Genomic DNA, 27125 nt, shown 5'->3' with positions numbered 1-27125 from the left:
GCAGAAAATCATTAGAATTTGCCTTAAAACCAAACCAAACCAAAACAAAACCATGTATTCCACTGAATTGGAAAATCTGAAAGAAATGGATAATGTCTAGATGATTATTGACCTAACAAAATTAAACTAAAACAGCATAAAAATTTTAAGTAGATAAGCAGTGAGATTGAAACACTAATAAGAAAGTCCCCCAGCTAAAAAAACGTTCAGGCCCAGATGGATCCACTGCTAAATTCTACCAGCTGTCTGAGGAACACCAGTGCTCTTCAAACCAGTCCATAAATTAGAAAATACAGGAAAACCGCCCAACTCTTTACCAAGCTGGTACTAACTGTATACCAAAACTAGATAAAGAGACAAGAAGAGAAAGTTATAGGCAATTCCTCCTGCTGAATGCAGGTGTAGAATTTCTCAAAATGAATTAATGACGCATCAGAAAGATGTTTCGCCATGATCAATTTGGCTTCATTCCAGATGCGTCAATGCTTCAACATGTTCAGGTCAATAATTCTATACACAAATAGCCTAAAAGACAAATCATTACACAATTTCCATACATGCAGAAAAGGCTTTTTTCCCCCCTGGGATCCAGCCTCAGCTTAGGTTCAGGTCCTGAGATGGGAAAGGGGTGTCTGCTCAGGGAAGATTCTGACCACCAGGTGGATTGAACTCAAGTGGCCCCCAGTAGCTCGAGCTGTTTTTATTTATACTTTAAGACTTTTTTGTTTTGTTTTGTTTAACAAGGCTTACGTGAATAGTTTTTTTTTTTTTATTGGCTTCCATTTTTGACTTTTAAGAAATACATTATATCTTGATAGAGGGAGACATTATGGGGATAGGGACAAACCAGTTGTTAGGGAAATTCTCAGGAATCCACAAGGACGACCCCAGATTAGACTACTGGCAATAGTGGAGAGGGTGCCTGAGCTGGCCTACCTCGGTAATCAGATTGGTGAATACCCTGTCATCATAGAGCCTTCATCCAGCAACTGATGGAAGCAGATGCACAGATTCACAGCCAGCCAAGCACCACCTGAACTCTGGGAGTCCAGTCAAAGAGAAGGAAGAGGGATTATATGAGCAAGGGGGGTCAAGATCACAATGGGGGAATCTGCAGAGACAACTGAACCAAGCTTGTAGGAACTCATGTACTTTAGACCAACAGCTGTGAAGTCTACATGGACCAAACTGGGTCCTCTGCTTACGGGAAACAGTTGTGTAACTGGGTCTGTTTGAGGGGCCCCTGGCAGTGGGATCAGGATCTATCCCTGGGGCATGAGCTGGCTTTCTGGAGCCCATTGCCTACAGTGGGATGGTGGGATGCCTTTGCTAGGCCTTGATGCAGGGTGAGGGGCTTGGTCCTGACTCAACTGAATGTACCAGGCTTTGCTGACTCCCCATGAGAGCCCATGCCTTTTTGGAGGAGGGGATGGGGGGTGGGTTGGGATGGGAGGGCTGAGAAGGAGCGAGAGGAGGGATGAATATGGATCTGTGGTTAGTATGTAGAATGAATTTAAAAATTTCTTAAAATTTAAAAAAGACACTAAAAAAAGAAATACATCATAATCATTATAAAACCCTCCTTGTTCCCCTTTGTTTCCCCAAATACACTTTTCCACCCCCTACATAACATTATTCTAGACACAGTTCAGCATTTTTGCAGACTGAACTAAACAGCCAGCCAGACACATCCTGCTCTCGCAGCACTTAGGTCAGCTGGCAGCTACCTGCGGTTACAACGTTCAGAAGTAACAGACATGGGTACATTTCTTTAAGGACAACCATATTTAAATCCAGACAATTCTTTCATGTCCGTATGATAATGTTTTTATACAGTTGCTGTTTATACAAGAGAGTCCCATGTCTCAGTCTCTCTGTAAAAGCCAGACTTTGATAAGACACCCTTTTTCCAGCCCACCATACCAGTCTTCCACCAATAGAAGAAGCTCCTGTGGATGGTAAAGATGGATCTCTCTACCCCACAGTTTGTATTGTATTTTTTTCACTTGGAACATACCAGATCCTACCATTGGCTCTGTATACTTGGTGTCCAGAGAACTTACTCTCAACAGTGGGCACTATGTGTATTCCTGAGCCTTGTTCCCCTATTCTGTGTAGGCATGCCTTTCCAGAACTGTGAGACATGGTTAATGTTCCAAGTGTTGTTTTCTCATATGTACCTAACTGCGTCTATTGAGTCAGAAAAGTTCCCAGGATTAGGAATTGTAGTTAGTAATTCCAGATAAGAAATTTGAGAAGCATTAGCCACCTGCTGATTCTAAGGGGAAAATATTCGAGAACAGAATTTCCAGGGAAAATTACAGCTGTTGCATGTGTGATTGACAAGTGAACCTAAAAACCACTAATGGAATCAACAATATAATGAAAGAGAAAAGAGCTTTCTGGCTGCATGAATTCAGCAAAGTCCAATGCTGCCTTGTGGTCCACTGTCCTTGCCAAGTGAGAAACCGTCTCTAAGGGCTTTGCCTTGCAGAGATCCATTGGACAGGCATTCATACACTAATCCGAGATTAGGCTGCTCAGCTCCTGACACTCTGGCTGTCCTGGAACTCATTTAATAGACCAGGCTGGCCTCAAACTTACAGGCCAGGCTGTCTCTGCCTCCCAAGTGCTGGGTTTAAAGGCGTGTGCCACCATCACCTGACTCAGAAAAGGCTTTTAACAAATCACCAACATCTCCTCATGAGAAAAGCCCTAAAGACACTAGAACCAGAAGGAATATATCTCAGGCTAATAAAGGCTATTATGACAAACCTGTAGCCATTCTCAAACTACATGGAGAAAACCTCAAAACATTTACACTAACCCATGAACAAGAGCCTCTGGTTTCTCCACTCTTAGTTAATACAGTGTTTGACGTTTTTACCAGAGCCTCAAACAAGAGAGAAATAAAAAGTCATAAATCATAGAGGAAGTTCAACTATCCTTACTTGGCAAATGGTATTATTCTGAACTCTAAAGACTCCCCCAGAAAACTCTTAAAGCCGATACCCACTGTGAGCAAAGTATCAGGATATAAATTAACATAAAAAAAATCACTAGCCTTCCTATATACCAATGACCGACTTACAAAGAAATCGGGGAAATAATCCCATCCACAAGCCAATAAATAAATAAGTAAATAAATAAAATACCTTTGAATAAATCTAACCAAGGAAGCAAAAAACAAACAAAATCTTCTACAATGAAAAATTTAAAACATTCAAAGAAATTGAAGACACTAGAAGACGGAAAAACTTCACACATTCATGAACTTGGTGAATTAATATTGTGAACGTGGTTATGCTACCAAAAGAAATCTACAAATTTAATGCAGTCCATGTCATAAGATATGGAACCACAAAAGACCCTGGATAACAAAAAGAATCCTGAGCACAGAATAATGCTGGAGATATCACAGTACTTGGTGGGCATAGGCAGGACTTTCTAAATAGGGAAACGGTGTTAGCAGTTGACAAATGGAAAACTCATAAGACATAAAAGCTTCAGAACAGCAAAGGCAATAATTAATCAAGTAAAGAGGCAGCCTACCAAAGGGTACAAAGTCTTCTCTGGCCATACTTTTGACAGAGGATTAACATCTAGAATATCCAATGAAATAGAAGACTGAACAAGAAACCAGACAAACCAGTCAATAAATGACCCAATAAAATGAGTGGACCTTCTCAAAAGATAACAAACATGGAAAAAATTTCAACCTTACTAGTAATGTAAGATAAAACTACTACATTGGAATTCCATCTCCCCCAGTCAGAATAACACTCATTAAAAAACAAAACAAAAACCAAACAACAGATGTTGGTGGTGATGTGGGCAAAAGGCAAGTCTTACGTATAGCTGGTGGAAATGGAAACCAGTTCAGTCGCTACGGTGATCAATATGGAGGTCTGGTGTAGCTCTGCTACCCTTGGATTAGCTACCCAAAGGACTCGAGGTGAACACATCACTTGCACATGGTGTTTATTCCAGTGTTATTTACATATCTAGAATATGGAACATGCCAAGCTATCTAGCAGCAGAGGAATGCACAAGGAAGGAGTGGTGTATGTAGAGTGAATTTTTTTATAGCCATAAAATAATGAAGTGACATGATTTACAGGAAAAGTGAATTAAGCCAGTCAGAGAAAGATGAATGTTACCTTTCATTTATGGTTCCTAGATTTTAAATACAGGATTGTGTATGCATAAGTGATGTGAGAGTTTAACTGTGGGGCCATAGGGGGCTAGCAAGAGGAGTAGAAAAGGTAAGGGCAGTGGTATACAAGGAGAATAGACTGGGGTGGAAATATCCTTTTGTACTACAGTACCATGTTTTAAAATAACTTTCCAGGCTGGTGAGACGGCTCAGCAGTGCACCAAGGACTGGAGTTGAATTCCTAGCACCACATGGGGCAGCTCCCACCTTTTGATAACTCTGGTGACTTCGAGCATGCAGTCACCTGAAATAATAAATCTTAAAAGCTTTCAGAAAGTTAGCACATTCCCCAAAGATGTCTTTTAAAGTAGGAGTTCAGCTAGGTTGCTCCCAGAAGGCAACAGTCTTGACTCTACTAGGAAAGGAAAGAGAAGCCAGGGAGGAAGATGGGGGTTTGTTTGACACAAGTGAGACTCCTTTAAATTTGATGATAATCTCAGGCCTAGGATGTTGAAGGTGTAAAGATTGTGTAGTGCTGACCTTCCAGCCTTGGTGCCAGTGAACTTGGCCTCTGTGAGGCAGCCACAAGGAAGACAGATACATGTGGTTTTCTCTCTTCTTTCACCATAACAACTGTTTTATATATTTAATTACGCCTCTATAAAGATATTTCTCTAAATGTATAGAATGGATTATAGGGATGTGTAATGACTTCATTGGCTAATTCCAAATTGGGTACTTAAATCAACGTCAAGGTTTTTTTCAATTATAAACCGTTAGAAAATCAGTTTTGTAGATTTATTTTTATATGTACATATGAGTGTATCCACAGGATAAACATACATTTAAAAATTCATTAGGGGTATGTGCCTCGATGAGCATGTAGGGGTCAAAGAATGACTGTGTAGAGTTAGTTCTCTCTCTTGACTGATATATGTGTTCTGAGCATTTACTTAGGTCATTAGACTTGTGCAGAAAACACCTTTACCTGCTGAGCATCCTGCCAGGCCCAGAATTACTGTTTTTCACAGAGTTTGGAATCATCTGTCTGTCTGCTTCTCATATTCTCTGAGGATAGGGCTTTGTGAACGCTCACCAGTCTAGCAGGGGAAAGTGGTTGTGGTAATTTCCCTTTAAGGGAGACTGAACACTTTTAATGTGTTTAAACTTCTTAGTTGTCCTTGTTTGTATCCTTTATTTAAAAAAAAAATTACAGTATTTTATATGAGACCTTGGGCATTATGTTGTAGGATTGTAAAGTCAATGTTTTACAAATTGTGTTCTTCAACTATGTCATGTAGGAAGATCGAGAAAACACCATGGATGTTTTAGGCCATGGATGTCCAGCCTTTTACAACTGTGAGGATAGAAGCGTGTGAGCAACAAGTAAACCCTCAGTAAACCAGGAGGTCAGGGAGGGGAACGTCCCATGTTTACAGTGATGTGTAGGAGTAGCCAGTAGAGCCAGGTTCCTGCTGGGTGGAAAATATAAGATAAACACGAGTTTTGGGGGTTTGTTTTGTTGTTTTTTTTTTTTTTCCGAGACAGGGTTTCTCTGTGTGGCTTTGGAGCCTTTCCTGGATCTCACTTTGTAGACCCGGCTGGACTCAAACTCACAAAGATTCGCCTGGCTCTGAACCCGAGGGTTTTTAGAGATTGCTGGATGCCTGTCCTGGTGGCCTTATTTCTTTGCCTTTTCCCCCCTTTAAACATTCTACCATCTGAATGCCAAATGTGGTGGCGCACGCCTTTACTCCCAGCACTCGGGAGGCAGAGGCAGACGGATCTCTGTGAGTTCCAGGCCAGCCTGGTCTACAGAGTGAGCTCCAGGACAGCCAGGGTGGTTACACAGAGAAACCCTGTACCCAGTCCATCTTCATCTCTAAGTGGGAACCACTGTCGCCCCAGCTCACGAGGCCGCTATAACTAAACTGTTCCTTCCAAAAAATTTCCTATAACAGCTGGGAGGTGGTGAGAGCTCAGGGGAGCAGCCATTGTGTATTCTTCCTCACGGTCATTGCTGCCGGAAATGCCTGCTGCTCTCAGTGTGCGGTGCTTCTCGTCATCAGTGCTAGACCTGTGTTGTGTTTGAGAGGATTCCTCTGATCCAGCTGTGTCTAAAACAAAATCTCCCCCTGGAAATTCCTGCCACCTTGTGGCTAAGAAAAGTCAGTCCGTAGCACATATTTCAGAAATACATTTTTATTTTAAGCTCACGTCTTGTATTACTCCATAAGTAATAAAAATTTGGAAGTAAGGAGCCACTCCATACTGGAGACACTGAAGTCTCTGGCTGACACTGCTCTCTGAGGGCGTGTGTGTGAAAAAGAACCTACTAGATGTGTAGCAATTTGGACCTCACACACAATTTTGCTTAGATTCTTATTTCTGTTTGTTTGTTTGTTTGTTTTTGTTTTTGTTTTTTAATCAGAAAACACAGACCAGTTGGTAGAGTGCTTGGGGTTTGTGTCCCAGCACTGTATAAATTGGTGTGGTGTACTATCAAAGACTATTGGAGCCGGGCGGTGGTGGCGCACGCCTTTAATCCCAGCACTCGGGAGGCAGAGCCAGGCGGATCTCTGTGAGTTCGAGGCCAGCCTGGGCTACCAAGTGAGTTCCAAGAGAGGCGCAAAGCTACACAGAGAAACCCTGTCTCGAAAAACCAAAAAAAAAAAAAAAAAAAAAAAAAAAAAAGACTATTGGGGTCCAGCCAATAGCCTTTTCCCAGGGTCTGTAGAAGAATCTAACAACCAGCTAAGGAATCTAATCTTAATGATACAAAATGAATCTATATACATGAAGCTCTTTAGTCCATTCATTTTATTCTTCTGAGTCAAAAATCTTATCTATGGCAGGCAGTGGTGGTGCACGCCTTTATTTCCAGCACTCAGGAGGCAGAGGCAGGCTGATTTCTGTGAGTTCAAGGCCAGCCTGGTCTTCAGAGCGAGATCCAGGATAGGTACCAAAAGTACACAGAGAAACCCTGTCTCGAAAAAACAACAACAAAATCTATCTACACAGCTTCAATTCTGTCCTCATCCTTGGCTCCTGTTTGTCCCTTCCTCTCCTATCCTCTCATAGTTCTAAGTTCCTTCCATCTCCTTTCCTCATCCTGGCTTGTTCCTCTAGTCCTCTCAAGTCTCTGAGGTTCTCAGTTACAGCATACAAAGCAAGGTCACAAGGCTTGAATTCTTACAGGGTCATAAAAGCAGATAAGAGTTTTCCTCAGGCAGTGACTGTCAGGCTTTCCTTTACAGGTTAAAGGAGGAAGGGTCAACTAAGAGCTAAAATCGGTTAATATATCAGAAAAGGGGAATTCATGTGCTCAAACTACATTCCTAGAAGTGGTTAGGTAAAATGTTAGGAGTCTACAATGTTAGTATAGATCATGAGTAAAATAAAACTGCCTATATTTCTTGAGGAGCTGTAACTGTCACTGTAAAACTTGGCTGTCGTTATCTGGTGGTGGGGGAGGGGAGAGCTGGGCAGCCTGTGTCACAACCTGATGTACCTGGTATGAAAAAAGCCCTTTTGTTCTAAGTTGAATGTCAAAAGGGAAGTCTAAAGATACCACTAAGACTATATAAGAAAGGAGGGTCTGAGCTTAATTTGCACAAGAAACAAAGTTATATACCTAATGTCTGCCTGGCCTAGGTGGTGTCTCCATATGGATATTTACCTTAATTCAGGAGACTAGCAGGTGGTCTGGAATGCTTATTCTGTCATTTGCCCTTGAATGGTTAAGAGGTATATCAGGTGAAATGTTTTTGTCTGGAGCTGGCCCTGGCTTTGGATGCTAGCTAAAGAAGATACCTGATTCTAATGCTAAAAAATGAGAAACAAAAAGCCTGGAAGAAGGAAGCCTTGCTTGTGTGACTGTTATCCAAGTACCTTAATTATGTATGGAAAAACTATGCCCACAGAATAATCAATACATTGCTCTAGAAATGGAGAGGCTACAATAGCACCTAAGAAATTCATTGCAGGAGAAACGGCTTAATATTCAAGAGCCAATATCACCAAGACTCCTTGAGCCTTGACTTTAACTCTTGAAGGCCCTTGGCTTCTTCCAGGTATTAGCTTTTGTCATAATCGGCTGAATCCTACTTCATACTTCTGCGGCTCCCAGCAGTGTACAAACATGTAATCCCGGTAGGTCATCCTTGCTACAAAGCAAGTGGGAAGCTAGTCTACACAACACTCTGTTGTCTAGAATTATTGCACAGTGTGTGGGGGGGAGACGGGGTGGGGGGAACCCGAGAAAGTATCCCACGTGTGCAGGGAAACATGCTGGGCAGATGCACACCATATGGGCATGGCGGCGGCGGCCAGTAATACACAACCCAGACGCTGCATCCACGGGGAGAGTCTATTATAATAGAGAGATGAAGGGAAAGATGGGGAGAGAGAGAGAGAGAGAGAGAGAGAGAGAGAGAGAGAGAGAGAGAGAGAGAGTTAGAGAGAGAGGTCGAGGGCGCACACCTCATGGGAGGAAAAGCGGAAGAAGAGAGGAAGGGGAGGAGTTTCCTTAGAATGAGGCTTTTACATCAGGACGCAGGGTGGCACCAAGGGGTGGGATTTCAAGGGGCAGATCAGAATATTAACACCTATCTCAAACTAAAATAAAACCCCAGAATCATCAGAGCTTTGAGTTCATCCTTGAAGATTGCTGTGTAGCTCATGAAATTACCGTTACAAGTGTTCGAAGTAACTGGGCTGAGAGCTATGAGGAAGAAAATCCCTTTTAGACTTTAAAAACTGTTTAGGTAGATTAAGTATGGGAAAAGAAGACAGAAGGCTGATGCAGGAGGCTTGCTGGTTCCAGGCTAGCCTGAGCTACGCAGCAAGACCCTGTCTCAATAAAGGCAAATCGAAAACATCAAGAGAAGAAATAAAAGAAGGCTAAGCAACCAGACAGATTGCATGTCATTCAGAAACGAACAGTTACATTTTCCACCTTTGTGGTCTTCGTCCTATGGATCACATATTTCAAAATTAGTTTTACTGCAATGCTCTGTGGGTTTTTTCTTTTTAAGTTACGTTTATTATTTGCATGTGTACATGCATGCACATGCTGTGGTGTATGTGTGGAGGTCAGAGGAAACCTTCTGAGAGTCAGTTCCATCTCTCCACCCTCTGGGCCCTGGGCCCTGGGCCCGGGTCTTGGATCATCAGCCTGGGCAGCAGGAACCTTAACTGGCTGAGCCATCTCACTGGATGTTTTTTGGAGACACAGTCTCTTGCTGGGACCTGGAACTCACTGAGCTCTGGGATCCACCTGTCTCTGCTTTCCCTGGGCTGACACTGCAAATGTGCACTACCATTCCTGGACATCTTTGTGGGTGCTGGCAATCAAACACTGGTCCTCATGCTTCCATGGCAAGCCCTTTACTGACTGGCTGGCTTCTGAGCCCTGGGTATAGGTTTTTGTTTTTCTTTTAGGAGCACTTTGGTCTCAGAGCCCTTTGTAGTAAGTGATTGTGCTTTGCCCACAGTTAGGATGCATCCATGCAGTGGTGTTTCTAAGATCTTAGTGGTCTGTGCTCAATTAATATCAACCTCTAATTCCTGATATGCCTCTCTGTTTCCTGCAGCTGCGACTGAATGCCCCAGCAGGCATTAATAAAGGCTTATTTGATCCACGGGTATAAGGCTGGGAAAGCCAAGATTCAGTAGCTATATCTGATGAGGTTTTTCTTGCTAGTGGGGACTGTAGAGTACCAAGGCTATGCAGAACCTCATGTGGCAAAGCTGACCATCCTTGCTCAGGTCTTGCCTCTTCTAATGAAGCCACAGTTCTATTATTTATCCATATTCACCCCCTAAGGGTTCCATCTCCAAATACCATGAGTTTTGTTGGAAGCATTGAAACTATCCTGGTACAAGGTACCTGACCTTTCAGTGGTAGTTAAACCTCAGTCTGTACTCAGATAGTATGTACCTCAGATAGCAGTGATACTGGGGGGTGAGAAAAGGAGACTATGGGACAGTGGCATCTCTTTGTAGAAGGACATGTACTTAGCAGGCACAAGACACGGTTCAGTTGCTAGAAAGACAATGAAAGAACCCATCAGTCTAATCTTTAGTTTGTATGTGGGCCAGCAAATACCAAACCAAAAATGGTCTCTCTAGGTAGCAGCATGATTACTTATTAGTCAAGCTGGATGAGAATGCTAGTTACAAGCCATCCACTTTTCTTTATCATTAAGATCGCTATGTGGGGGTAAATTTAACTCCTGGCTATCATTTCTTTATTCTTCTCCCTCCCATTGGTCCTCAGATCGAACCTCCTAGCCTAGCAAGGCCTTTTTGTTGCCCTATAAACTTAATACAGTTAATTATTATCAACCAGAAAAATTCTCAAACACACTTTTATTATTTTAAAGTTTATTTATTATTGTCTGTACACATAAATATAGGCTTTATCCATGGGGGCGGCGGCGGATGGGTGTGGGCGCAGGTGAGCCCGAGCCTATGTAGAAGTCAGAGAAACACTTGCAGGATCTATTCTGTCTTCCACTGGGATCAAACCCAGTCTTCAGTCTTGTGCCAGTAAGTCAGAAACACCTTTACCCACTGAACCATCTCGCTGGCCCCTTCCACATCTTCTAAATGATTTAAAGTCGCAATAGAGCCGCTGGAGCGCTGCTTAACAGCGGGATCTAAGCAATGATGCATGGTTATGACAGCTCCTCTCTCAGGTCCTACAGGAGGAAAACTGAAAACACAACACTTGTTTCCTGTGCTTAGCAGACCACCACCACACAGGACAGCTCGGAATATCAGACCGGGTGCGTGAAGGTTTCAGCGGTGGATTTAAAATCCACAAACTAAGGAGCTTGAGCTATTGCTCTAGCCTTGTTTGGAGTGCTGTGATCTGAGGGGGGCTCAGCTGTGTCAGTCACACCCACAGCTGGATGCACATGAAGGGGTGCTGGGAGTGACCTGATCTGGAACGTGGGTCCCCGACTGCACTGGGAACCACAACTTTCTGCTTTCTCGCTTCCCCCTGGGAGAATCTCTTCCTTCAGAGGAGCCCCATTTAAAGCAGTGCAGTAGAATGGACCAGGCAGTTTCTGCCAAGTGGAGAGTTGTTTCTTGGGACACGTGTATCTTTGTGTAGATTGTTCCAGAATACACAGAAGCATCTGGCAACATATACTTTCCTCTGTCCCCATAAAGAAGGATGTCTGTGTGTCTGTCTGTCTCTTTTGTAACATTCCTGCCTTCATTCCATGGTAAGAGTCTTCTCACTTCCCAATTTTATAATGAAGGGCAGACAGTGAATGGCCTCTTTTTATGTCTATATAAGGAGTTGTAATCTCTTCAGCTAGGTGAGATTTTTGGAAAAACCTTTAATGATTTCTGACATTCAAAATGGCTTAAAATTACTTTAAATCTTTAAAATTGTTGAAACTTCAATTTTGTATAGAAAATGTGCATCTCTGTATTAATAAAACCTCTCCATTTTCTCCCTTCAGAAATGGGCAATATATTTTATAGCCCTTAATCTACATTTGCTTAAGAGGAAGGTGGAGAAGAGGGAGCAAAGACCAGTGTGTGAGGGTTCTGTCACCAGGGCATTGGTAATAAGTCAGCCGCCTCTGACATAAAATCATGTGGAAATGTCCCAGGACACAACGTTTCTGGAGAAAAGTCAGGCCCAGAGTGTCGCACGTCACAACTACAGCTTTAGGAGGAGCTGCTGACCTCATGTTTGTGAGATACGCAGGGCTGATCCATTTTCAGAAATGCTGCCCCTGGCAGCCACGGAAAAGGTGGCAGCACCTTGTTCCTGCTATCTTTGGGAGCTGCAGATCTTGGGCAAGGGTTCGCTCGTGTGCTGGGGGATGTAGGACAAGATAGGAATGAGGAGAAAGCAGAATTCTGTGTCCGAGGCACCATGAGTCCCCATGGCTGCTGCCCTGTGCCTTCCACCCCGTCTTCTCAGAGACCCGTGTGGTGCTAAGACTCCTTTCCTCCTCCTTCCATCTAAGACTCGGAGAGTAGGTGTTCAAATAAGGAAAGGAACTAAGATCCAGAAATGACCACATGGAGCCATGGGAGAGGGAGTACTCTATGCTTTTATCTTCTCCTGCATGAGCTAAGCTCAGAGTCTGCTCACACAGAGCCTGAGTTGCCTAGGAAAAGTGGGAGCCCCCCCCCATTTTGCTGTGCCCTGAGGAGATAGGAAGGTATGAGATAAGAACACTTGAAATCTTGGCTCTATATACTGCACCAGTACGTCGCTCAGCTTCCCCATCTGAAGTACGCAAGGTGGACTATGATGGGATGGAGCTTATGTTACACAGAAATGAGAGAGCTGACCTGAGAGGTACTTAGTGTGCGCGCGCGCATGTCCTTATATAGACTTTCTTAAAAGGCAAAATCAGTCTGTATGCATGGGATGAGAAGGTGAGGAGTCACTGGAGCAGGGCCCGGACAGGGCTTCTGGGACACTAGTGTGTCCTAATTCTTGGTCTGGCGGGACAGTGGGATGACTCAGTAGGTGAAGGTCCTTGCCTTCTTACAGTACGGCCTGACAATCTGTACTTAGTCTTTGGAACCCCCACATGTGCTCTGAGAACCCCCACTGATAATACACTTCGTTTCAAAACTCTCTGGATGTGTGCCAGAATTGTGTGCCGTGCCATAAAAATGTTACAGTAAAGTTGGAAATGAGGGGAAAAGCTCAGGCTCTCACCAAGGAGATACAAAGTACAGTGGAGGGATGATGAATAGAAAAGTAGCTTTCTTCCCTCCTTCCTTCTCTCCCGCCTGTTCCTTCCCTTCCTGAGATCAGATCAAAACCCCACCCAAGGTGAGGGAGCTGCTGCTGTCTTCTGGGTATGGCTCCTCACGACTCTTACTCCGTGTATGGCCAGTGTCCTGCAGTTGTTAGGGTGTTTGCTCAGCTGAGTTCCTGCCGAGCTGTGCGCTCCTCCCCTGCTATATTTCTAAGCTATTACTAACTGTTGATTGAACTGAGTCAAGAATTTAAGTTGACTTTTGTTTCTGTTTCTCACTGGTCGATGGAAATTATGTGCCTTTGGAACCCATTGGCCTTCCCTAGGTGTAGACTTCAAAGAAGAGTGTGGTGATGGTAGGATTGGTCCCGCATGGTGGCTTTCTTCACCAGCTTTGGGGCTGATGCCTCTGAGTGGAGGAGCTGGGTGGCCGCTGTGTGCAAGGTTATCATGTCCCTGCTTCCCTTCCCATTCTGTCTCTTGTGAATTTCCAGAGCCTTAGACAAGCTGAATGGATTCCAGTTGGAGAACTTCACCTTGAAGGTTGCCTACATCCCCGATGAAACGACTGCCCAGCAAAATCCCCCCCTTCAGCTCCGAGGGCGCCGGGGGCCAGGGCAGCGGGGCTCGTCCAGGCAGGCGTCTCCAGGGTCAGTGTCCAAGCAGAAACCCTGTGATCTGCCTCTGCGCCTGCTGGTTCCTACCCAGTTTGTTGGAGCCATTATAGGAAAAGAAGGTGCCACCATTCGGAACATCACCAAGCAGACCCAGTCTAAGTGAGTATGTGGGAAGGGGTGGCCGTCCTGTTCTTCCCCTTTGTGCTTAGTATCGGGGTGCGATGTGCAGGAACTTGGTGTCCTTCTGAACAGAGTTGGGGGCTCTCTTTTTCAGTACCGGGGACTGTGATGGGGAGGGAAGCCTTGTGATCCGATCACGCATGATTGGTTGTGTAAACCCTCAAAGGAAACCTCATTTTCCCACGTGACTGGAAAACAAATGGTACATGATGCCACTGTGATGGGAAAGGCCCTGGCAGACTTCAGGGCAGTGTGCGCGTCATTCTTTCCCATTCCCCTCGCCAGCCCACAGTGCCCGACCTGTTTTATCTTGGCATCATTGTAGAGATGGCATTTTATCCTGGGTTCATTTCAGTGAAGAACAGTTCATCCGCTGTGGGGGCGGGTGTGGTACACACTTGTCTCCGGGGCAAGAGTGTCAGGAGTGCCTGGACATTCTTAGCTATATGGTGAGTTTGAAGGTAGCTGGGGCTGTGTGAAACAAAGAAGACCAAAAAGAGCTGGCAGGATAGCTCAGCTGGGAAGCACTCACCATGCAGACTACCACCTGCATTCCATCCCTGCATCCAGGATGGGCTCCTGAAAGTTGTCCTCTGACTTTTCAAAACAAAAATTAAATTACACTTGTGTGTGTGTGTGTGTGTGTGTGTGTGTGTGTGTGTGTGTGTGTGTGTGTGTGTGTATGAGCATGAGCCATCTTTCCAGCCCTTCTTCTGACTTCTTTACATGTGCTCTCAGGCATGTACACATCCATACTCACACTTCACTCACATATATAATAATTAATAATAAGTAAAATTAAAAAAAAAAATTCACCCTCTGGTTTAACTTTGTCCTGTAATGAAGCCCGAAGTTAGAATGGCTTTTTCTTGAGGATGTTTGGTAATGTTATTTGGCAGGCTTTAAGGGATTGGAAAATCCTGATTGAATATCAGAGCTCACTTTGCTGGAGTCAGGCAGGAACTGATGCACAAGAAGCCTGTGTATTGCCAGGGAGATGATTACGTATGAATTATGTTTAAAACTCATCGCCTAGATCTAAGATTCCGTCTCGGATTGCAAGCTCTGTTGCATTACAGGTTACTTGTTTTACCCTGTAACCCTGCCCCTGTGCAGTGTGTGGATATTTTGATTCAAAGAAGCCTGTTTCTAAACTCTCCCTCCACTCCAAACTCTGCACCCCATCGGACAGGAACATTGCTGGCCCTGTTCAGCCATGCTCCCCCACGAATTGAAGAATTCCCTAGGAAGGAAGTTGTTGAGAGAAGAGGTTGTTTCCAAACAGCGTCATTCTGCAGCCTGATCCAGCGACAGAAGTGACTGGATGATTTCACTTCTTACATTTAGTAAGAATAAGGATTTCATGTGATTAGAGAGCATGGTCTTTTTCTGGAAACAGACCCATGGGGCTGTGTGTCCTTGTGCCTGGGTGTGTTCCATGGGCCTCAGAGGCATCCATATTCATCACAGGCAGTGAACTGGGAGGCTCATTTCGTGGAGAATCTGAAAGAGTTGTATCTAGTGATGGTTCTGAGTTCACCCAGGGCATCCTGTCCTGCTCACACCTGCTTTGAAGACAGAAACACTAACTAGTGGGTGCCTGTGTGCAACACTAATGATTCCCAACTCATAAACAGTGAGTGAGGAGAACATTTGAACCATTATCTAGATCAGGGCTTCTAAAATTTTACTTGTGACTCCTTTTTACCTTAGACAATTTACATATCTTTAAGAAAATGGTCTGTAAGGTTCAAGTCAAGCATAATAAATCCTAAAAAATATATATTTTAAAATAATTTTTTGGTAATTTTACAGTTGATTAAAGAGGAAAACTGATTTGCATAGTAATGAGATAGATTCCTTCTTTGTTGACTTTAAAGAATCAAATCTTGGCCAAGTAGTTGACACTGGAGGACATAGAGCATCTTCAAGTTTTTCAGAGCAGATCGATGCTTTGACTCTGCACTCAGGATTGAGCACACTGCTTCACATAAATATGCAGTACAAAATGGCACAAGTATATTTAGGCCCGTCTATAAGTTGTTGGAAACTCCATCTGAATCCCAAGCCAAAATTAATGATTTTTTTTTTTTTTTAATGAAACTCAAGTCAGCGACTCACACACCAATTCCTAAAACCAAATATTCCTACCCAGTACAGTTCAGAGATGGGCCACTTTGCTGCGTGTCGAGGAGTGGTGGTTGGAAAACGTTAAGTCTCTTTTTCTCAGTTAAACCACGATGTTCGGCTGAGAACGGAACGCTTTGGGTGTACAGTTAGCGCTGGTTCTTCACATGATCCTGACTGGGAGGTGTTGAAGGCAGCGTTCCTTGGTGTAAGCACATATGTGGTGCCGTGCAGAGCGCACATGTTGTTTGTTCAGAACTGAGGCTGCAGTGAAATGACATGATCCATGTCCAAGTGCTTCCAGAAACACATCAACTCATCCAGTCCACTTGAGATTTGGAAATAAATTTTGGCCACCATGTGTTTGAATGAAAAAAAAAAAAGGTTGGATTCTATAGGGAAGAACAGCCCAGCCTCCTGAGCTGGAGAGTTCAGGGTAGGGGTGGGGTATGCCAGCCATACCCTGTAACAAGGAGGGACCTGGCAACTAGCGTCCGTTTTGATATGTTAAATAGACACTCCAGCCATTTTTCCCAAGTTTGAAACCTAACAATGTTCAGTAAACTTTTGTTTTTCGAATCTTAGACAGTCTTATTAATAGAAAACTCTGAGCCAGATATTGGGGTAAAAGCTGAAAGATCAGAGAAGCAGAGCAAGCCACAGCCAACCTCACCTTTCCAACTCCTCAGCTGATCCAGAAAGCCTGAGTTCTCACCCAAAAGCCTCAGCCAAAAAGAGCCTTCAGTTCTTGTCTCCTCACACCTTATATACATACCTTTCTTCTCACTGCCATATTACTTCCTGGGATTAAAGGCGTGTGTGCTTCCCAAGCAAAGGCATGAGATCTCAAGTGCTGGGATTAAAGGTGTGTGCCACCACTGTCTGGCTCTGTTTTCTCTCCTAGACTGAGTCAATCTCATGTATTCCAGGGTGGCCTTGAACTCACAGAGACCCAGACAGATCTCTGCCTCCCCAGTGCTAGGATTAAAGGTGTGTGCCACCACTGTCTGGCCTCTATGATAATCTAGTGGCTTGTTCTGTTCTCTGATCTTCAGGGAAGTTTTATTAGGGTACACAATATATCAGCACAACCTTTTCTATTGCAGAAAATTTCACAGCTATCACATTGAGTAACAGGACCCATATGAGGTTGTAACCCATAGAGTGTAAGAAGCTGGGGCTTGGTCAGTTCACCTACCTTTCATCTGAAAGCGTAGAGGTCTCGCCTCCTTCCATCCGTTACCTTTGGGAACTTAGTACCAGGTCACTCTTTGCAGTAGCAGCTTAGTTCTTTCCGAGCTGCTAATGAGATCTGTCAGATAAAGGAGCTGTGGCTTAAGCCGAACCGTTTACTTAAGGTAGGCAGATGGGGGCAAAGCAGAGGGAATGTTTTTGTCATATCTGATGATTCTGCTGGAGAGCTCTGCCAGTGCAGTTAATTAATTCTTGCCGTTGTAACTAATCATTACCAGAACCCCTGTTTCTGGAATAGTCCCAGGGGAGGGTGCTGATCACCAGAGCAACATTCCCTTCTCAGGATCAGAGTTTTATAGCCCTTAGCCCAGTAAAAGGGTGGGAATACACCGAAGGAGGGGTTGTGGCCGTGTTAGTGGAAGACCACATGGCTGACAGTGCCTGGGTTTTACAGTGGGTTTGGAAGACGGTCCCTGGCATTGGGTCTGTTATCTGGATACACATTCATGCGTTATATATTCATAGTTCTTATTTGCTTCATTTCTACATTACCTTAAGTTACAGGTTTTATTCTGGGGCATAATGCTCATAAAATGAAAGGCAAGCCTTCATTTTATTGGCTTGTTGAAGGGCTGCTCTCATGGCAGTGAGTCCTTAAGAGATGAAGAAACTCAGAGGACCACCCACCCAGCGGTTGTTTAGATTGCCCTCAAACACGTGCTCAGGTAGTTAATGTTTTTACAACAGCAAACTTAATTCATGGTTAATTAAAAATGTACAAATGCACAAATTTTCAAAAGAATGAATTAGAGTCTTGTCACCCCAGAGTTGTTAAGTTTGGGGTTGTTGTTATCTTTTTTTATAGGACTTCTTATTTGCATCTAGTAACTTGTAATTTTGAAAAATGACACATGGTATGTATTGCATATTTTCACTGAAGGTCAAGGACACTTACTGTGTTACCACATCTGGTAAAAAACAGATGCAGATGTAGTTTAATGGTGCCTGCTCCTTGCACCCAGCGTCCTGGGCTCCATCTGTAGCATCACAGGTACACACAGGCTGTTGCTTAACCATCCCATTCTAACAACGTAGTAATAATTGCAGAGTTGTTTCTTAGTAGGAACAGTGCTACAATGACTTGGACCACACCGGTGGGTTCTGACCACAGATGATTCTCTGAGTTAACATTTGGCAGTTTCTGGAAATGTTTTTGATTGTCATACCAGAGTGAAAGGTGCTGCTGTCATCTCATGGGCCACAGCTGCTTCTGGGTCCACAGAAAGAATGAACTTGACCTAAAATGTATGAGTGTTGGGGGCGCGGGGAGTTCCATCTCAGCCCACCTATTGAATTGTTAGGTCAGAAATGGTGATGCGCCTGTGAGGTAGTTCAGCAGGTCCAAGTGTGAGCCTGACCACCTGAGTTTGGTTCTGAAAGAAGGCGTCAAAGTTTGGATGCAAATGGTACCCATCTGTAAACCTTAGCCCTCCTCCTGGGAGACAGGAGGTGGAGACAGGAGACTCCGGACAGCTGCAGTCCAGCCAGCCTGGGGGACAAAGCGTGGCAGAAACAAGAGGGACCTTGCCTTAACGAAGTGGAAGGAAGGAGACAGCTTCCTCTGATCTCATACATCATTGTGGCATGTATGTGCCCATACTCACAAACGTCATCCACAGCAATCATTTTTTTAATCAATCAGCATCTTACCTTCAGTTAGTCCTGCCAGTTTGGCACCAAAAATGTGGATCAGCCTCATTACCCTTCACTTCACCAATATTTAATTTTATGCATCTTAAAATATTTACAGGTCCAGAACAAAAAACCTTATGTATTAATTGGTGTGTGTGTGTGTGTGTGTGTGTGTGTGTGTGTGTGTGTGTGTGTGTGTGTAGCTCTTGCAGTTGGCGATTGAAGACTCCTGGTGGTGAGTATGCACTGACTATTCTGTCTTTTCCTCTGTGCCTGCCATCAGAATCGACGTCCATCGTAAGGAGAATACAGGGGCTGCCGAGAAGCCCATTACCATCCTCTCTACCCCTGAGGGTGCCTCTGCAGCTTGTAAGTCTATTCTGGAGATCATGCATAAGGAAGCGCAGGACACCAAACTGTGAGTAACGAGGCTAGCATGCCGAGAGGGCTCTGGGCTTTGTCGTAGCTTCTCGGACACGTTCTTGGGGATTAGTGTTTGCCGCTGTTGACGTGCCGTGAAACACTAGGTCTTTCACATACCGAAACACTCCACGTTCGTTCCTACTTGGATGTGGAACAGGCAGCAGTAATGGGAGGACACAGCCAACCGAGGGCCAAGACATTTGGGATTTACCCAGGCCTTCACTGGCCGCCCTTGGGCATGCTCTTTATACCCAGCCCCTCTATGCACAACAGGGCATGGAGTGTGAAAGTCCCTAGTTCTGTGCTAAGGGCAGCTGGAGATTGATTTGGGTGGTGCGGGTTGGAACTCCGAGCTCCGAGCGTCTCTGCCATTGGAAAGTTAAGTTGACTTCTGTGCCACTTTGATGCACTGACACAGCCCAGAGCAGGGCCCAAGGAGGTGCCCCGAGACCACATCGCCTCTGTTTACTTTGTAAATATGTCTGTATGTTTCATCGATAGGTGTCTTATATGTCGTAGTAATTTTTTAGTATAAGAAAAGAAAGGGAAAGCCCGCTATCATGTAGGCCCTGTGACGTTTGAAAAGCATGACATGTAACTTAGAAGTTCTGAAAGGGGTACTGGGAAAGGAGGAGCTCAGTGGTCCAGTCTGCTGTGTAAGCATGAGGACCTGCACTTGGGTGCCTAGACTCAGATCAGAGCTGGCGTGCGGGTGTATTTGTGTGTCTCTGCCTTTGAGGACATAAAGACAGCAGCAGATCCTGGGGGTTCCCTGGCCAGCCAGTCTAGCAAATCATCAAGCTCCAGGCTCGGCGAGCGACCCTGTCTCAGGAGACAGATGGCATGTAACAGAGGCAGGTACTCGACACATCGACTTCTGGCCAACATGTGTGCACTTGGGCGAGTACCTACCTATGTATATATAGACTCAAACACAACCTAAACACAAAAAGGGGAAGTAAGGCACAGAATACAGCGTGAAGCTCCATTTCTGCTCGTAGTCTCCCTAAGCGTGACCTCTGTTGAGTTTTTAGAGCTAATTTTTCTCCAGGTGTGTGTTTTCAGGGTTATCTTAGGTTGCACTGTTTTGATGGGCACATTGTGTTCTGCTTTGACTGAGAGAATCCATCACTGAGTGTAGATATTCCCTGATGTGACTAAAAGATGGAGTCCTGTGTAAATATCTGCTGTTATTTACCCACCGACCTGCATGAGTTTCTGGAATGTGGGTTAATTGCCAGCTCACTCTAAACTGGAGGCAGCATAACATTTCTCATTCAGTAGGTAGGGAGTAAATGTTTAATGAAAGAACATTGTCTTGTATCCAAGAGTAGTTTACTCTCCCTGACTTGATGACCATTTTTCTACTTACAGCACAGAGGAGATCCCCCTGAAGATATTAGCTCACAACAACTTTGTAGGCCGTCTTATTGGTAAAGAAGGAAGAAACCTTAAAAAAATCGAGCAAGACACAGACACTAAAATCACAATATCTCCGTAAGTGCCATCTTGTTTATGAGCTAGAGGCCTTTCAGATCTGTTTTTAAGCTGTGTGTTTTGTACACCGCTCCCTGCCTACAGCTGTTTGGGCTCTCCTGTCAGACCGAGAGCCTGTTCCTCAGCCTGCCCTGTTTCTTACCATCTTGAAGTGTGGTGTGTTCTCGAAGAGGTAGAAAGGAGAGCTTAACACTTGACATGACATTCGTATTTTCTAGCCAAAGTCTTCATGGTATTGTTTGACATTTATTTCCCAAGTCGGAATCTATAACCTAATTCATTCTCCTCTGCCGTGTTACAAATTATTCCATTTGACAGCTTAAGGCAATAGTCAACATGTATCCCATGGCTTGTCCATGTGGGCTAGGGATCCACAAGCAGCCATACTGCAGTACTGTTCACAGGGCTACTGCCCTCTCCCTGAGGGAGTGAGCCAAGAAAGAGAAGGTGCTGGAAGCTGTAATGTCTTTAGGATGAAATCTCAGAGTTTCCAGACCAGCTGTTTCCCTGTATGGTCTACACAAGTCAGCCCTCTTCCACGTGTATAGGGACTGCTGATTTCTTTGCAAGGGGCATAATTTTAGAGATGGGCTATCACGTCTGGGGTACACACCTGCTCTGATAATAAGGAAAAGTTTTTCTGAGGTGACAGTCCTTGGTTTCTATCATAGGACCTCAGATGGGCTGATGAGCTGAGAATGAACGATAAAATTACAAACAGAATGCTTGACAGGGATGGCTTGAGAGTGGAGGTTCAATATGCCTGTGCTTACATACGTGCTTACATACATGCTTACATACGTGTATTCTAAGGAAACTTAGTCTCCATTACAGAACTCACTTCTTCACTGTATGATTCACATTTTATACCCATGAGGAAAAGGAATACTGCCCCATCCATGTGGTGCAAGACTAGTCTCCACCGTGTTCCAGCAGGGAAGCAGGGTGTTTAGCTCTGAGAAGATGAAGGACGCTCATCCTCCTTCCCTCCATCCTTTGAGCCTAGGTCCATAGTCCTCTTCGTGGGTAAATGTTGCCTTTCCTCTCAAGGCTGCTGACTACTATAGACTTAGGTCACCCAGACAGAATTTCTCCTGGCTTTGAAGCTTCAGCAGGACCAGGCTAAGCAAGTTCCTTAATGTCTATTTAGGGGTTATAAATAGAGTCATGGGAAACATTTAAAAAACTGAGTTGGCTGGGCGGTGGTGGCACATGTCTTAATCCCAGCACTCAGGAGGCAGAGGCAGGTGGATCTCCTAGTTCAAGTTCAACCTGGTGTATGTGGTGAGGTCCAGGACAGCCAGGGCTACACAGAGAAACCCTGTCTTGAAAGACCAAAAATAAAGAAATTAACTAAAAATAAAAATTTTAGCCAGGCAGCGGTGGTGGCACACGCCTTTAATCTCAGCACTCCGGAGGCAGAGACAGGCGGATCTGGTCCTGCTTCGCTTTGGCCAGGACAGACTAGGAGCATCCTGGCAGTACCGTCATCCCTCTGGTCCTCCTCCTCCTCCGTTCACTGTCACAGGGTGAGATGAGGGGTCAGGAAGTAAGTTGTGGGGGCTGGAGAGATGGCTCAGTGGTAAAGAGCACTGGCTGTTCTTCCAGAGGACCCAGGTTCAATTCCCGGCACCCATATGGCAGCTCACAGCTGTCTCTAACTCCAGTCCCAGGAGATCTCACACCCTCACACCAATGCACATGAAATAAAATTAATTAAAAATTTAAAAATACGCCGGGCGGTGGTGGCGCACGCCTTTAATCCCAGCACTCGGGAGGCAGAGGCAGGCGGATCTCTGTGAGTTCGAGGCCAGCCTGTTCTACAGAGCGAGATCCAGGAAAGGCTCAAAGCTACACAGAGAAACCCTGTCTCGAAAAACCAAAAAAAAAAAAAAAAAAAAAAAAAAAAATTTAAAAATACCTTTAAAAAAAAAGAAGAAGAAAGCCGTGTTTAAAACATGGACGTAATGAAACCGTGTGCCCAGTCATTGATGGAATGGGAAGGAAGTTCTCACAAATCTTGGGTCTTTGGGTCTTGATCTGTCGCTTTCTCATGATTTGGGCCCTGCCACTTGGTTTCAGTCACCATCTAGGGCTGAAGGCACTCAGCCCCCTTCCTCAGTCACTCTCGTTCTGTGTCTTCCTCTCCCAGGTTGCAGGAACTCACGCTGTACAATCCGGAGCGCACCATCACCGTTAAAGGCAATGTGGAAACGTGTGCCAAGGCTGAGGAGGAGATAATGAAGAAAATCAGGGAGTCTTACGAAAACGATGTTGCTTCCATGAATGTTAGTTCTGATGGAGAGTTAAAAGATGGCTTTCGGGGCACTTCTTCATGAAAAGTGGTTTAAATGAGTTGTTCGCACCATCCCGAGTACCCGGGGGTAACACAGAAGCCTGGGCATGGCGTTTAGCTGTCTCCGTGGTTTCTAACAGATTAGAAAACTCTGAGCCTCAGCTTCTTGATACGTGTGGAATGATTAATACCTGCCTACCAAAGGTTATTTATGACCTCCTTTCCTGTGTTAATTTGAGGGCCCTAGTGCAGGAAGGATGTGAGGATTAGAGGCAGGTGAATTAAATTTGAGTCCCTGCCTCCTGTTTGTGAGCAGCGGCTCTCTTCTCTGTATCAGATAGTGCTGTCTCCTATTTTACATGCTGCTTAGGATCACAAGTGCCATGCATGTCAAAGTCACTGTCAGAAACACAGGCTTGAGAACCAGGCAGTGTGAAGCAGGCCCAGCAACTCGGAAGGCTGAGGGGGTGGATTGCAAGTTCAGGGCCACCCTGAGCAATTCAGAAGGGCCCTGTCTTGAACACAGTGATGCAGGTTTAGGGCTGTGAGTGCATCCTCTGCGCTAGCGTGCTACCCTGGCGGGCCTGGGCTCCCGCTCTGCAGAACAAAGAAAACAGCGGAAACACAGGGTTGGATTTTACTGTGTTACCATGTAAACCCGGGAGGTGGAGAGTGCCGTGTGGCAAATGTAGCAGGGGCTATGAAAGCCAATTCCTGCCACTGTTTAATGGATGGAATGGTGCTGACCATGGAATGCAAACGTCTGTCTTTTAAAAAGGCGCTCCTTCAACATGAGGTAAATGATTTACCAGACTTCGGTTGGGCCTGTCATATGAAACGGCAGCCTGAGAAGGGAATGAGACTGTTTTTTCTGAGAAGAACCCGGAGTGCTGGTCATTTATTCCCACATGGTAGTCTCCTATCTTTACGAGATTGCCGCTGGTCTAAGTGTTTAACTGAGAATTAACCCTCCCTCATAGGCCTGGTTAACAGTGTCCACTACACTCCAGTTCAGTTCTAGTCTCCACCTTTTTCAACTCTTATAAAACTAGGCCTGGAGAGATGGCTTGGTGCTTAGGAGCACTTGGCTGCTCTTCCAGAGAACCAGGGTTTGATCGCTAGCACCCGCATGGCGGCTCACAACCATCCTTAATTCCATTTCCAGGGGCTCTGGCACCGTCTTCTGGCCTCTGTGGGAACTGCATGCACATGGTGCACAGATATACAAGCAACCAAAAACATCCACACACATTTATTTAAAAAGTTAAAAAAAATAAATAATAATAATAAACCAAACAGTGTTCCCTTCATGGCTCCTGTATCCACCCCGAAAGGTGTGCTTGGTTGTGGCGCTTGCAGTGTGAAGATGGGACCTGATTTCTGAAGGATTCAACCAGAGGGCAAGGAATGAAGATCTTACACTGCTTGTTCTATGTATCTGTTGTGATTCCCGAAAGAGCATCTCACTTGTTTACCTTCAGCTAGTGTAAGACTTCCAGGGTGTGCTTCCAAGGGCCACCGTATGCAGAGTGCCATTTTGTCTTAAGTGCTATAGCCCCTGGCCTTGAGGATCAAGGCTGGGCAAACCAGCCCTCAAATGTAACTATGCTGAGAGGTGTGAACAGTGCCTGTAGTTCTGTGGGAACACTTGCGGTGTTCAAAACCTGGAGTCTTAGTGTGATACTTCGTTTTCTTCGTTAGACAAGAGGTCACAATCTGAATACCGTCATTTACAAATGCTCACTCCCTCGATTCTTCTGAGTGAAAATTAAGGGACCTTTTTTTACCATTGCAGCTTCAAGCGCATTTAATCCCTGGATTGAATCTGAATGCCTTGGGTCTGTTCCCACCCACTTCAGGGATGCCACCTCCCACCTCAGGACCCCCCTCAGCCATGACTCCTCCGTATCCACAATTTGAGGTAAGCTCTCTGGCCTTTGCCATCAGACTTTATGCCACAGTCTTGCTACAGTCAGAGCTAAATGGTATAATGTTGATGCCAAACTGTATGCTGTGTGATCGATCTGTCACCTGTGCGGAGCATGTCAATAGAAACTTTTTTTCATTTGACCCTAAAATAAAAAGCATGAGTTGTTTTGAAGTTTGGGGGGTTGGTAGAGTTGTGCAAAGGTGTCATTTCAATAAAAACTTTAGTGTTGGTGGATTCGCTTTGTTTTGTCTTTTGGTTCAGTACTGGGGTCGAGGCTGGTTGTCTTAGAACAGTGGTTCTCAACCGTCCTGATGCTGCGGCCCTTTAATACAGTTCCTCGTGGTGTGGTTGAAAGAACCTGCGTGGGCACAAGACACACCAAGACCAAGTTCTTAGCACAAAGGGGATTTGCCCCAGAGGGACAGAGGGCAGGAAATAAGAGACCGAGACACGAAAGAAGAGAAAAGGAGCAAGGGGACAGGGGTGTTTGCCCCAAGGGACAAAGGACTGCTTCTGGATAGAGTAGGAGACAGATGTGACCCTTAGGCAAGTAATAGTTTATAAAGGGAAAGGGGAAAGCCTGAGTTAGGATGAGTTGGTTTCTTCTGATTGGGCATGTTAATTAGGGTAGCCGAAAGGGACTTTTGATTGCTGGACTTCAGTACTTTGGTAGCTGGACCTTGGTCATCAGCCTTGGAGGGAAGGAAGTGGCCAAATAAGGGAATAGGCCTTGGTGGTTGGCTTTAGGAAAGTAATCTAACAGGTTAGTAAGGCAGAGGTTATGGGGGAAGGGCAAGGCCTGCCAGAGCCATGTTTGCCATGCTTGGGCCTGCTAGAGCCCTTCAGTGGTGACCCCCCCAACCATAAAATTATTTTAGTTGCTATTTCATAACTGTAATTTTGCTACTATTGTGAATCATAATGTGAATATCTGTGTTTTCCAATAATCTTCAGTGACCCCTATGAAAGGGTCGGGTCGGTCTGCCTCCAAAGGGGCTATGAACTACAGGTTGAGAACTGCTGTTGAAGAGAGTTGAAGCAGAGATTTTAGGAGACTTCCATGCTGGACACAGTGTGCACACCTTTAAGTCCAGCACTCCTGCTGAGGCAGGAGGATTGTGGGGTTAAGGTCAATCTGGATTCCACAGCAAGACTTTGTCTCACAAAGAAATTTTTTCTTTCATCTTTACCTCCTAGAAGTTAACTGCTTTAGAAAGTCTAGATAGGCTGGATCTGTTGACTGTTGACTGTTGTATATTTTTCTGGTCAGTGAACCAAGATCATTTCTTTCATTCTACTGTGTTCATAGACAGAACATTGAACAGCTTGCCTTTTATAGAGATCACATAACAAAATGTATTTATTGGGAGGGATTTTTAAAATTTATCTTATGTGCATGGGTATTTTGCTCACATGTGTGTCTGTGTACATGTGTGCCTCATACCCATGGATGTCAGAAGAGGGGTGTCAGATCCCCTAGAACCGGAGTTATGAATGGTTGTGAGTTGCTATGTGGGTGCTAGAAATTGAACTCAGGTCCTCAGGAAGAGCAAATGCTCTTAACCTCCAAGCCTTCTCTCCAGCCCTGCGAGAGGGATTTATTTGTTTGCCATGCAGCCCAGGCTGACCTCACTCTCGCTCTCCTACTCTGCTTCCCCAGTGTTGTGAGCCATCGGGCTTTTCCTAAGTCTTACTTTGATATCTGGTGTTTGAGAATAGCTTTGCAGCCTAGAGGGCATCTGTCCAGGAAAGCAGAACATCATTCAGTGTGTGGTCATTAGTATCCAGCGTTCTAGGGTCATCCATGATGAATTTATCTCTCCATTTGTTAGACTCTCTCAGCACATGAAATATGTGAATGGTAATTCCCATGCACACTCAGAGATGTTCAGGTGTTCCGGGTCAAGAATTTAATTGTGTTGCTGCCCCAAGTAAATACACAAGAAAATTGACATGGGCATTCTTCAGGGAACACCAATTACTAGACTGTCGGTGCTCTACCTGTTCAGAAATGAGAATTTCCTTTCTGTACTTGAGTTTATTAGGCTGATATGGTATTGTGAGCTGTCTCCCTCTGGTGTATGTTTCTGCTTTTACATGAGTAAGCCATGGGGAGCAAGCCAGCAAACAGTGTCTCCGTGACCTCTGCTCGGCTTCAGCTCCTGCCTCTAATCTTGTATCTTTCTCTGCAACTCACCTGCCATATGTAGTTGTTTGGACCTAGAAATTATGCAACGACTCTGAGGATAGCTTTCACAACGGTAAC

General features: G+C 44.8%; 1 protein-coding gene across 1 annotated transcript in view; it reads left to right on the top strand.

Moving 5' to 3' along the window:
- Window positions 1-27125, top strand: part of Igf2bp3 (insulin like growth factor 2 mRNA binding protein 3) — a 143684-nt gene that overhangs the window by 94576 nt on the left and 21983 nt on the right. The window contains exons 6-10 of the mRNA XM_052720269.1: window positions 13398-13679; window positions 18997-19131; window positions 20511-20633; window positions 22786-22921; window positions 24725-24850. Of these exons, the coding sequence (XP_052576229.1) occupies window positions 13398-13679; window positions 18997-19131; window positions 20511-20633; window positions 22786-22921; window positions 24725-24850 (802 nt within the window). The remainder of the gene's footprint in view (window positions 1-13397; window positions 13680-18996; window positions 19132-20510; window positions 20634-22785; window positions 22922-24724; window positions 24851-27125) is intronic.

Source organism: Peromyscus californicus, unplaced genomic scaffold (genome assembly GCF_007827085.1).
Source record: "Peromyscus californicus insignis strain IS unplaced genomic scaffold, ASM782708v3 Scaffold_6__1_contigs__length_162567912, whole genome shotgun sequence".
Lineage (NCBI taxonomy): Eukaryota > Metazoa > Chordata > Mammalia > Rodentia > Cricetidae > Peromyscus > Peromyscus californicus.
Note: the sequence above shows the minus strand (reverse complement) of the source record. Positions and strands in the feature narration are given on the sequence as shown.